At 41.8% G+C, this 12372-nt stretch overlaps 1 protein-coding gene across 9 annotated transcripts in view; it reads left to right on the plus strand.

Moving 5' to 3' along the window:
* The window catches only part of DLC1 (DLC1 Rho GTPase activating protein), a 398002-nt gene extending 387083 nt beyond the window's left edge, over positions 1-10919 (plus strand). For all 9 annotated transcript variants that reach the window (XM_036839010.1, XM_036839009.1, XM_036839011.1 and 6 more), the window contains 8 exons: positions 2119-2278; positions 2385-2583; positions 4273-4486; positions 6136-6250; positions 7602-7820; positions 8601-8818; positions 9550-9723; positions 10525-10919. In XM_036839010.1, coding sequence (XP_036694905.1) covers positions 2119-2278; positions 2385-2583; positions 4273-4486; positions 6136-6250; positions 7602-7820; positions 8601-8818; positions 9550-9723; positions 10525-10645 — 1420 coding nt within the window. In that variant the 3' untranslated portion in view covers positions 10646-10919. The remainder of the gene's footprint in view (positions 1-2118; positions 2279-2384; positions 2584-4272; positions 4487-6135; positions 6251-7601; positions 7821-8600; positions 8819-9549; positions 9724-10524) is intronic.
* The last annotated feature ends 1453 nt before the right edge of the window (positions 10920-12372 follow it).

Genomic DNA, 12372 nt, shown 5'->3' on the forward strand with positions numbered 1-12372 from the left:
GAAGGAAGGGAAGAAAACTGTTTAGATCATCAGGTGTTATGAGACCAACTTTGAAATGCTTCAGGTACAGTACCTGGTTTTGTACCCTTCTTCGTGCACATTTTTAGAAATCATTTTTGATGTATTTGCAGCATCACAAAAATCTATCTGAGCTAAAGAGTTTAGCTATGTTTTTTCCAACAAAGACTCTTAAGCAGTGGATAATCATTTTAAGGAATTCACCACTCTAAGATATCATAGACTAAAATAATATACGAAGATAAAATTTATTGAGCTGTCCATACTTTCAAAAGGACGGCCCTTGGTGTGTATAGTGTGAGATGTAGACTGTCGGGCTGGATGGGTCATGGATAGGACCCATTATGTGCATATTTTAATTTTTTTACTGAGTGCGAAGCAGAGAAATGTCTCTACATTGACATCCCAGCGCATTTTGCAGTGTCAGCTGGGTATCCTTAAGTCTTTTCACCAGTCTAAGTGTTCATTATCCAGTTGCACAACTACCACTCCTTATAAAAATGGAGAAGTGGCCCAATTCATGAGTAGCGCTCGGTAGCAAACCAGAGAGTCAGCGGAGCAATGTAACCCTTCTCTCTCCAGCTCCTCCCCTCCTTGGGACTCATAGTGAGGTTAACTTCGGCATCAAAGCATCTCCTGTTCAAAGGCTGTTATTATGTGAGCCCTGCTAAATACAGAAGTTGTTTGTTCTGAATGACAGAAATAAGTATTGACTGGTTTATCCCCACATGCTTCAGATTCTCGGTGGAGATCGTAATGTGTTCCTTGCACATTCCGCCGCTGGGCTTTTCTCCCCCGACAAAGCGAGTATTATGCACACTTATAGCCGTGATACCATATACTTAACTGTATGGAAACACAAATTTGGCTGTGTGCTTCAGTTTTACCTTTCCTAGAGCTATAAACAGTAACACGCCATGGCTGTGGGGTAAGCACTCAAAAGTCAAGGCAGTCTGCCTTGCGCCGTGTTCCTCTATGCCTCGAGTCAGGGTTTCCCAGCTGGCTATTTAAAACTGCATACTCTACGTTCTCACTTCTGGGTTGTCCCCACCAGCACCACCAAACCCTCAAGAATCTGAAAGTCCATAATACCTCCTGGCTTCTGGTCAGTTTTTCCAGTGAGTCCAAACCAAATGTTAAAGCCTCGCATTGTGGGATCCACGGAGTGAGGAGAAATTCTACACAAAGTTCTTTTCCTGTTCAGCCTTGCCCTTTCTTGTCCCATTTAGAGAGGTCATTTGTAGAGCTGAAATTTCTGCTTGACAGCATTAAATGCATGACATTGGTTTCCTGCTGCTGCATATACTGCTCCGGCTGGACCTGGTGTCAGGACTCCAGGGAGCCTGGCGTAGGCTCACAAAACCCTCATTGTTCTTCTCCGTCTTCCTTTAGAAAGCTAAAGATGTTATATTCTCTGGGGTCATCAGCAGGAGAATTTATTTTGACTTCGGGTCATTAGCTTGGCCCCCACTGTTGAGCTCTGGAGTTGGTTCTCATTATGTCAGACCAACATCATGCATCTGCTGTTTTCTCGTCCTGATCTTTTTTTTACCCTAAGTACTTTGGATCTCATCAAGAACCTAGAAATGATTCTTGTCCATTTTCAGGACAAATAAGAACTTGTTTTTCAACTCTGTCCTGAAGCTCCTACTTAGGGTCTTGACTGTTCTTTTCTCCTTCTGTTCCTTCCTGTGCCGCCGTTTTGTAAGGAAGCCCATCACCTCCCTTAGGAACACAGACCCAGTTCTCAGAGTTACCAGTGGAAAGAGAATCCCCAACTGAGGAGCTGTAACTGGGCCTCACAGCCCCAACCCTTAGAGGATGTAGAACAGCACTGTCCGATGGAACTCTCCGTGGTGGTAGAAATGTTCTATATTTGCACAGTCCAGTATGGTAGCTACCGGCCACAAATGGCTAGTGAGTGCTTAAAATGTGGCTGATACAACTGAGGAACTGAATTTGTAGTTCTGTTTAATTTAAATTTAAATAGCTACCTTATTAGCACAGATCTAGAGCCCACAGGGTTTAACTGCACAGATGGACAAAAACGTAGACAGACAAGTAAACATATCCCTCCAACCCCCAATATTTTTTCAATAGGGCTGTGCCCAAGTTCATGAAAAGGATCAAGGTTCCAGACTACAAGGACCGGCATGTATTCGGGGTCCCTCTGACGGTCAACGTGCAGCGCACAGGACAGCCCCTCCCCCAGAGCATTCAGCAGGCCATGCGCTACCTCCGCAACCATTGTCTGGATCAGGTGAGAGCCGCTGCCTGCAGGTCCCGCTTAATCATGGGAGTCCAGATGCATGCATCTTCTTCTAGTTTTGCAGTGAAAAAACACTTAATGTTTCTTTTTCCAATAGGTTGGACTCTTCAGAAAATCGGGTGTCAAATCCCGGATTCAGGCTCTGCGCCAGATGAATGAAAGCACCATAGATTGTGTCAACTATGAGGGGCAGTCTGCTTATGATGTGGCAGACATGTTGAAGCAGTATTTTCGAGATCTTCCTGAGCCACTAATGACGAACAAACTCTCGGAAACCTTTCTGCAGATCTACCAATGTAAGTGTTCTTTGATCTTGACATTGTCGGCAGTGGGGAAAAGCGGGGTCAGCTGAAACCTGCAGTTCCTTTGATGTCATTCTCTGGGACCCACATGATGATCTCTTAGAAATACGTCATCGATTTCTTTCTTCCTTGACTTCTTGTTTGTGGAACAGGTTTCTGTGTACCTGTTGAATAATGCAAAAATAAATTTCCCTCGTCGCCATTCTCTAATTACCGAAGCAACTGTGCATTTTTACATTCTGATCCAGGAGCTCGTTTTTTTCATTCGTTTCCAGAACAGTGTTATCTAAGACACTTAAAAGAGCAGATTCCGAGATCTCTCTCTCTCTGCCTTGTCTGTAGGCATTTCAGTTGCTTCACATTTCTCTAGCAGGGCCTGTTGTGTTTAAAGTTTCACAGGTGTCTGTGTTTTATCTTGCTGTAAAACGAATAAATAATCTTTTTCTGCTATTCATCTCAGCTTCTACCAGAAATACTTGGGAAAACAATAACCATGCCCATCTCACTTTTAAGTAAAGCTTAAAGCAAACAGTGGTCTGAATTAATGATCAAGATCAGGATTATAGCTTTTACAGCCTTGTGTTTTTCTTGGCTCAGTGTGGTATTACAGCAATGTAATTTAAAAGCAGCTTCTCTCAGTGCTTGAACTGTCTTTAGAACTGGCACGTGGGACTTTATTTTATGAGAAATGGAGTTGGTCTGGATTATTTCATTATTTGTTTCGTCCTTTCAGATTTTATGAAAACACAGGTCACATTTCCCCCACCAAGGTATTTGTTATGTATTGTAACCATGGAGCTGTTTAATCAGTTTGTCCTATGGAGCTGCATTTGAGTGACTTCAATTTTCCACCACACGCCTTTTAAAAGAAAAATTTGCCTAGTAAAGGAGACCTGAAAGTTGTGTTCCACATTTTCTACGTGTATTATTTTATTTATATATATATAATATTATATATAATACATTATAATTGTATTATAATACATAAATATTATATAATGTTATAATACATTATATTGTTATATTATTTATATTATATATTTTTTACGGGTTTATTTCTCAAGCGTGTATTTTTATAGTAGCCTCTCAGTAGGGCTTTCTAAAACTTAAAGAAATTACTAGTTAAACATACGTGTTGTTTAAATGGAATATTTTAGCAGCTTCCTTTCCCCATTTAAAGAATGAGCAGATCAGTTGAAATCAGGAGAGTCCACAGAGATGCTGAACATTTTGTAGTCAAGGTGAAGAAATCTCGGTTCTCATCCTCTTGTATGTCTTTGATAAGATTTCTCGTTGAAACTAAAGTATAGCCTATAATGTTCAGTAATTAAGAATGGTAAACTAGGAGTTTCAAAAAAGTACTTAGAAAAGAAAGAACCGTTCTGTAAAGTAAAAGAAAAGAGCAGGCATCATCTGGAGCTGAACTCTGAGGTGGATTCAGAAGTATATTGGCGTTGTGGGTTTTTAAAAATTGTAACTCCTCCACAGGCAGGAAGTACTTGAGGGTAGTGACGCTGGTGGCCATCCCTCATTTCTTCCGTATTAATCTCAAGTACACTTTTTGCAAGTGCTTGTTCAGTGCTGGGCTGAGGTCTTTGATGCCGCTATTTGCTTTGGGACGTTTCCTTGCGAACGTACATGGAAAATCACTGGGTTGATGGGGTAAATGCTGGTGTCGTGCAGATGTGCCCAAGGACCAGCGCCTCCAGGCGATCAAGGCCGCCATCATGCTTCTGCCTGACGAGAACCGGGAGGTCCTGCAGACGCTCCTCTACTTCCTGAGCGATGTCACAGCAGCTGTGAAGGAGAACCAGATGACTCCCACCAACTTGGCCGTGTGCTTGGCGCCTTCCCTCTTCCACCTCAACACCCTCAAGAGAGAGAATTCCTCTCCAAGGTACGGGTCCGGTGAGACGCGCGCGTGCACGGTGAGACGCGCGCGTGCACGGTGAGACGCGCGCGTGCACGGTGAGACGCGCGCGTGCACGGTGAGACGCGCGCGTGCACGGTGAGACGCGCGCGTGCACGGTGAGACGCGCGCACGCATGCTCCATTCTTTAGACAGAAGAATCCTCCCTTTCCTTGTAGGGCTGTCCGTGTGTTTTTGTTGGATTCATACCTGAATCCAGCAAAAAGGAGTTTGACCTCCTTCCTTCACAGCCCACGTTCCTCCCTTGTGCTGCTTCCGCTGCTTCCATTCTTCTCGGCCCTGGGGGTGCGACTTCCTAGACAATCTCGTTTCGACCAGGTTTTGAGAGAGATTTGCATTACTGCTTTGTCGTGGCAGGTGTTTCCCCTGCTCCTCCCCTCAGTGCTCTCTGTAACATTGTCATCATACTTTTGCCGGCAAACAGATGAGAGAGTTTACAGACCTCAAAAACTGGATGGGGGACGAGAGCCCTGCTGCCTTGGCTTCTGCATAAATAAAACCAAGCTGCCTTGGCTTCTTCAGTAGAACCAAGCTGCCGGCCTGTGTGGGAAGTTGAAAGGAGCTGGATCTGAAATGACTAAGGATGACGTTGAGCCTCAAAGTTAAGACTCAGCTGAGCCAATTGTTGCAAAGTTTCTCCTTAGATGTAGACAAGATCGAAGTGACTGTGGAAGTCGAGGAATCTGGAACATAACAAAGGCTCTTTTGCTCAGCACTTATTCTGTCCCCAGCATAGGGCTACACCCTGGACATTGATTATCTTCTTTAATCCTCATAACAATCGTAGGAGGTGAAGCTCCTGTTAGTATCTATTTTACACATGAGACAAGACTGCAGGGCGGGTCACTTAAGTAAGTATTGAATAACTTGCCTATACTGATAGGAAAAAAATGGCAGAACCAGTTGGATCATCTTACTTATATGAATATTTCGTATAAAGGCCTCATGGTGAAGTGTGTGAGAAAGGGGTCACTAACCCCCTTCTACTAAATTCATCCTGCGGATCCTTTCCCTCAGCTGTAAAGGAACTTGACAAATATTTCTCAGCTGTAGGCATGAGGCCTGGTTGTGCTAGTGAAGTTAGCTTTGCTTCTGAAAGCCATACAATGCTTAATTAACTAGTTCTATGTTTAATAGGGTGGAGAGCTAGAGGTGAGCAGAAGAGAGATCAGGTAAGATTAAGACAAAAGCTCTAGGAAACAATAGACTTTTCTCTCACTGACAGGAGGGGCTCCTGTTTATTTACACTGGAAAGAATGATCCTGTTTAGCCCCTTGACTAGTGCCTCCCACCCACATACTCCTCAAAGCTGCCTTTCCTTCCTGCCACCCCACACGGTATAGACCTTACAAGCTGCCCTATTTAAATAGGAACCTATTTAATGTGATGGTTTTAAATAACCTAGATTTCATCGGAGACAGTCTCTTCCGTGTTTTTTGTGCATCGTTGATACGACTGAGAAATTCTAGTGACCAAAGTAAAGCTCTCCTTAACCACTTAATGACAAATAGCCTCCAGTGAAAGTCTTTTTCTCTCCTTTAGGTTTCCTCGAATAACACATTGATTAAAAATATATAAATATTTGAATCTTTCCCTTTCCTTATTTCTCTCTCTAGGGTAATGCAAAGAAAACAAAGCTTGGGCAAACCAGATCAGAAAGATTTGAATGAAAATCTTGCTGCCACTCAAGGGCTAGCCCATATGATTGCTGAGTGCAAGAAGCTTTTCCAGGTAAGGAGATGGGAAGTTTTGTTATTTGTCAAGGATGATGTAAATGAGGACAAAATCTTGGGCACCATACTTGTTCACATTTTTTTTTTGGCCGCGCTGTGCGGCACGCGGAATCTTAGTTCCCAAACCGGGGACTGAACCCTTGCCACCTGCATTGAGAGTGCGGAGTCTTAACCACTCGACTGCCAGGGAAGTCCCAACTTGTTCACATCTTAACCAAAAGGTCTTTTCCACAGCTGAAGATTATATATGTAGTCTGAGAATGTCTTATTTATATATTTTATAATGTATAAGCTCATTAGAGTTAATATGTTAATGAAATTGCCTACCTCCATACCCCTTTACTTAGAAAGCAAAAGTAACAAATTATCTGAAATAAATTCTGTATCTGAGGTGCAGCCGCTATGGAAAACACTATGGCCATTCCTTAAAAAATTAAAAATAGAACTACCTTAGGATCCAGCAATTCCATTCCTGGGTATATCCAAAGAAAACAAAAACACTAATTCAAAAAGATACATGCACCCCAATGGTCATAGCATTATTTACAATAGCCAATGGAAGCAACCTAAGTGTCCATCAACAGATGAATGGATAAAGAAGATGTGGTGGGGAGGGTGTGTGTGTGTATGAAATGAAAAACTACTCAGCCATTAAAATAAAAGAATGAAATTTTGAATTTTACCATTTGCAACAATAGGGATGGACCTGGAGGGTATTATGCTTAGTGAAATAAGTCAGGCAGGGAAAAACAAGTACTGTATGTTATTGCATACATGTGGAATCTAAAAAAATAAGACAAAGAATGAATATAACAAAACAGAAACAGACTCACAGGAATAGAGGACAAACTAGTGGCTTGAAAGGTAAGAGGGGTGTGGTGGGCAAGGGGATTAAGAGGTACAAACTACTGTGTATAAAATAAATAAGCGACAGGATATATTGTACAGCATAGGGAATATAGCCCATATTTTATAATAACTTTAAATGGAGCATAATCTATAAAGTTTTTGGATCACTATGTTGTACACTTGAAACTATTGTAATATTGTAAATCAACTAACTGTACTTCAATTAAAAAAAATCTGTCTTCGTCAATGTACACCCTATTTTAATCACTTACTCTCCTACTGTAACTTTCTAAAGAAGAGGACCTCACACAAAAATAAGCTTTCTGGGTACCTTTATGAAGGTGATCTGCTTGCGTCCTCACGATACCACATGAGGTCGGCAGGGACACTCCTCCATCTGTTGGAAGCAGGGGGACTGGACTGCTTGCACTGCCTTGAGGACCCTGCCGCTTCCTCTGATGGGCAACAAACCTCCTTTATGTCTCTCGTGTCCCTCCCAGGTTCCTGAGGAAATGAGCCGATGTCGAAATTCCTACACCGAACAAGAGCTGAAGCCGCTTACCCTAGAAGCGTTAGGACGCCTTTGTAATGATGAGTCAGCCAACTACCAACACTTCCTCCAGGACTGTGTGGACAGCCTGTTTAAAGAGGTCAAAGAGAAATTCAAAGGCTGGGTCAGCTACTCTACATCTGAGCAGGCTGAGCTATCCTATAAGAAGGTATGTCGTCTCCCTGTTGTCAGCCATTTGAATTCTAGTGGTCAGGACTTGGGTTCATCAGAGATGAGATACCCTTTTGCCAACACACTTCTCCTTGGGGATCTGTCACCCATTCCCTTCCTTATAGAGCTAGGCAGCCAGGTGATTCATATCCCCCATGTAAGAGTGGAAACCAGTTCAGTGAGGAATAGTACTCATTGAACACGTGTCAGGGGAATCAAAATATCTAATGAAATCCTTTGGTTCCACAGAAACACACTAGAATTCCCTGGAATGTTTTACTAATGGTATTGGGCCTTTGGGCATTTTGTGACGTGCTTAGATATTTCCATCATTTGATTGGAATCCTCTTGGGCTCTCTTCTGTTCTCAGTCTCTCTTCTCTTGGCCCTTTAATGAGCAGGGAGTGCTGGGTGGGTGGGTGGTTAACTTGAAAGCCCCTTTAGGGCAGAGGCATCCTGTATTGCTTTGCATGATAGGTGCATGGAGGTATTTGAGAAGAAACAATGAGAGCAGTCGGATGGCCATGCAGGCTTGGGAGTGCAGATAGATCTTAGTTTTATTACATTGACCCTAATGTGGGTCCCAGGAAAACAGATATAACCGGAGGTGACGCCAGCAGTACTATTTGCTTTCTGGCCTGATCTTGAATGGACTTGGGGTCAGCAGCCTATTAAAGCCAGAAATAAACATTAGGACCACGTACCCAGCTAGTAGTCTGCCTTCAGAGTCTAGGTGTGTGGGAATTGTCTCAGCACTGAAAAGTACATCCTCTTTTCAGGTGAGTGAAGGACCACCTCTAAGGCTTTGGAGGGCAACCATTGAAGTCCCTGCATCGCCTGAGGAAATCTTAAAGCGCCTACTTAGAGAGCAGCACCTCTGGGATGTAGACTTGTTGGATTCAAAAGTGATTGAGATCCTGGACAGCCAAACTGAAATTTACCAGTATGTCCAAAACAGTATGGCCCCCCATCCTGCTCGGGACTACGTTGTTCTGAGGTGAGAGCTTCCGGATTGATTATTGCGGCAAGGATGAGCCTCTGTGGCACCGAATGTTATAAGATGTTAACATTATTTAAAATAGAACGTTTGCTTCCAGAAAAGCGTTGAACCCTTCCAAATATGAAAAATATATCCTCATTTATTCCAACAGTGTGTCCATCCCTGAAAATGGTTTGAACTCTTTTGGAATTGAGCTCAGAAAGAGAGGCACATTCCATTGAACGTGCTCAGTGGTAGCTGATTTTTGCCCCCTTTAGGATAGATTTTCTCGTTAGAAACAGCTAGTGAATGCATAAGCCAGGAAATAACATTTGAGTCCCAAGTGAGCTGTGGTTAAAGCTGATTCATATGTGATTCATAAATTCTCTGAAGATATTATTGAAAGAAGAATTCCAAAAATCTTTGAGGAAATGTCACATCATTAGTCCAGAACTTCTCCAACAGAGTAACATTTGGATGTCCATGTTCTAATACATTTGTGAAATATAAAAAGGGTTTTCAGGCCCACTTCAGATTGGTTCTCTCTCCAAGAACTGACTGTGTGAGCTTAAATACCACTGCAGAAGGGGCTCTGTTGAAGTTAGTCATTCAAGGGTCCTTGCACAAGGATGGATGCATAGTGTGGCCCCCATCCTGCCCTTCAGCTGCCTCCTCTAAGAGTGAGGCCACGTTCTAAACTCGGCTTCCAGGAAACTCCATTTTTTCCCCCTCTCGTTTTGTCCCTACAGAACATGGAGGACTAATTTACCCAAGGGAGCTTGTGCCCTTGTACTCACCTCCGTGGATCACGACCGGGCCCCTGTGGTGGGAGTGAGGGTCAATGTGCTCCTGGCCAGGTATCTAATCGAACCCTGCGGGTCAGGGAAATCCAAACTCACCTACATGTGCAGAGCTGACTTAAGGTATGTTCTGATGCTGATTTTGTTTTGTTTTGTTTTGTTTTGTTTTACATCTTGAGTGAGGGGCATAAAGAAGATTCAGACTTCTTGTCTGATGCAAAAAACGTCTTAAATGAATACATCCTTGCATCTTGGATGCTCTGTGGAGATCGGTGCTTATAAAGTAACTCCTTCATGTTTCTTGGTCTTCTGGGTACCACTTACTAATTTCCACCCCTTAGAGAATGTGGTACTAAAGCAATGTGGATGTGGTGGTTCTGCCATGAACTTAAAGCCACAGGAAATGAGAGTTTGAATTAGCAACCAGATGTTTCTCATTTTATATTCAAAGAGGTTTGAATAACGTGACATGCCCTTTTAGTAATTAATTAGGCCTATACTGTGTGCCATAGATCAGTGCGAATTCTTATCAGAAAATGAACGAAATGCAGCAACACCAACAAGAAAAAAACAAACCTCTCAAAACTTTCCAAAGTGGCTCTCCTGTTAAATAAATCCTCATTTGAAGTCTTTACAGCTCCGTACTGCAAGTATCTGTATGGTCTGTTTTTGTTCTATATGCCAGAGCTTTCTTTCCTGAACAGTTTCACTCAGTATCTGCACTCAATATGTTGTTCTTTGAGAAACTTCTGGTTCCAAAAGTGTAATGGAGGTGCCGGCAGATTACTTTGGAATAATAAGAGGGATCTTTACTTGCACATTTGGCTGATCAAGAAATAGAAGTATATTCAGAACTCCCTTCAGCTGATTCAGGGTTTTCCAACTCGAATAATTTATTTGCGTTTCCTTTTCTGTCTGTCGTAGGGGCCACATGCCAGAGTGGTACACGAAATCTTTTGGACATTTGTGTGCAGCTGAAGTTGTAAAGATCCGAGACTCCTTCAGTAATCAGAACACTGAAACCAAAGACACCAAATCTAGGTGATTCCCGAAGCATGTCCATTATCTGGGCCTTTGTTTCTAGAACCGTTGCCAGTCCTTGGAAGATTGGGTTCAGTGTCTGATCCTGAAACAAAACTACAAGTTGGAGTGTGGGAATTGACTATAGTGATTTGATACATTTTTAAAGCTGCTTTCTATTTGTTTAAGGTCTGTATTATGGACCTTGACTGGAATATATGACTGTGCAAAAAAAAAAAAAAAAAAGTATTCCTATTCGAATTGCTTCTGAGAAGCAAAACTATAAATACATTAGGGAAGATAATGAAGAGACGTCACTCTCTTGCGATGTCGGTGTCTGTGTACGTGTACCTATGTCATTTTCTTTGCAGTGTGTGGAGGGACTGGTGTATCCACTGGAATAGTTGGTCCTCTTTGACATATTTTCTCGCAGAGAAGAGCAAAGAAAGGTTTGCACAGAGGGGTGTGTGTATGTGTGTTTGTTGCTGGTCGAATGGCATAGATGTGTAAGTTGGGCTACAGTGTCTGGCACACTGAGACACCTCCAAGAAGGATCTTGATGCATCAGGTTCAGTTTAACCTGGAATATCTGACTACCCATGGAATTATCCAGAAAGTGAACCCATTTATTTTGGGGTGTCAGACAACCCACCCTTGTCTGGTTTTTTTTTTCCTGAGTTAGTAAACATATTCCTTCTCCACCAACCTCTTCTTTACCTTAAAAGTGATTGTAATAAATTTGCTTGGATAGCCCATTTTAAACGCAGTTTGTCCCTAGACCTGATTGCAGATAGCAAAGTTGTTTTTATCCAGTACAGGTGAATTCAGGGATGGAAATTCCCCCTTGCTAGCTCCAAAGCACAGTTTTGTTTTTTTGGTTTTTAAGTTGAGATGTGAAAACTGAGCACTCTTAACATCTACTCCTGAATCAAATATCAACACCTTTTACGTGTCCGCAAATTCTTTGCATTTCCGTGTTAGGAGAAACTCTTTAAGGCACTATGTATGGGAACACAGGAAACTGTGTCCCAAGGAAATTCTTATAAATTTAACCCAACCACAAAAGTTGCTTGTTGTTATGGTTATTAACAGCATTTTTGAAAGCTGCATATGTTAATTGGATTTGTCCTTATCAGCAAATAGGGGTTTTTTTTAATTTTGTTTTTCCTACATTTCTTTCTCTTCTCCTTTACGAAGCCCCTGGAAATATATTTTAGTAGTAATGGAAAGTAGTAATCACAGTAAAAAACAAACAAACAAAAACACACTAGTGCAGGGTTTTGGAAGGGTGGTCTTTATACAGGTTTTACTGTAACGGTAAAGGTTGGCTCAAAAGACAGTATTAGTGAATTTATTTTATATGGATCAAAAGTGAATAATGTATGAATGAGAGTTGTAAGAAGGACTTTTATTTTGTTATAATTTAGTTACCATTGTCAGTGTTATTTCAAAGGTTCTTTGAAGAATTAGGGGGCAGGGGACAGATCAGAGTTTAATTTGAGTATTTTGGATATTAGCGTGCCTCATGAAGATATACTTGTATATTCAACTTTAATGGCTTTGAGATTTGTAAGATTATATGTTGTATATACCATTCTATTAAGAAACATGTACGCCTGCCTGTCCACTGTGCTTTCCAACATAGATAAAGCATGATAAAGATTATTATTTAAAATATACTTGTATTTATACCTCAGATATTCTTTTGGATTTTGTACCTCAAGACTTTTTTGGTTTTTTTTTTTTTCGTTT

Source organism: Balaenoptera musculus, chromosome 21, assembly GCF_009873245.2.
Source record: "Balaenoptera musculus isolate JJ_BM4_2016_0621 chromosome 21, mBalMus1.pri.v3, whole genome shotgun sequence".
NCBI lineage: Eukaryota > Metazoa > Chordata > Mammalia > Artiodactyla > Balaenopteridae > Balaenoptera > Balaenoptera musculus.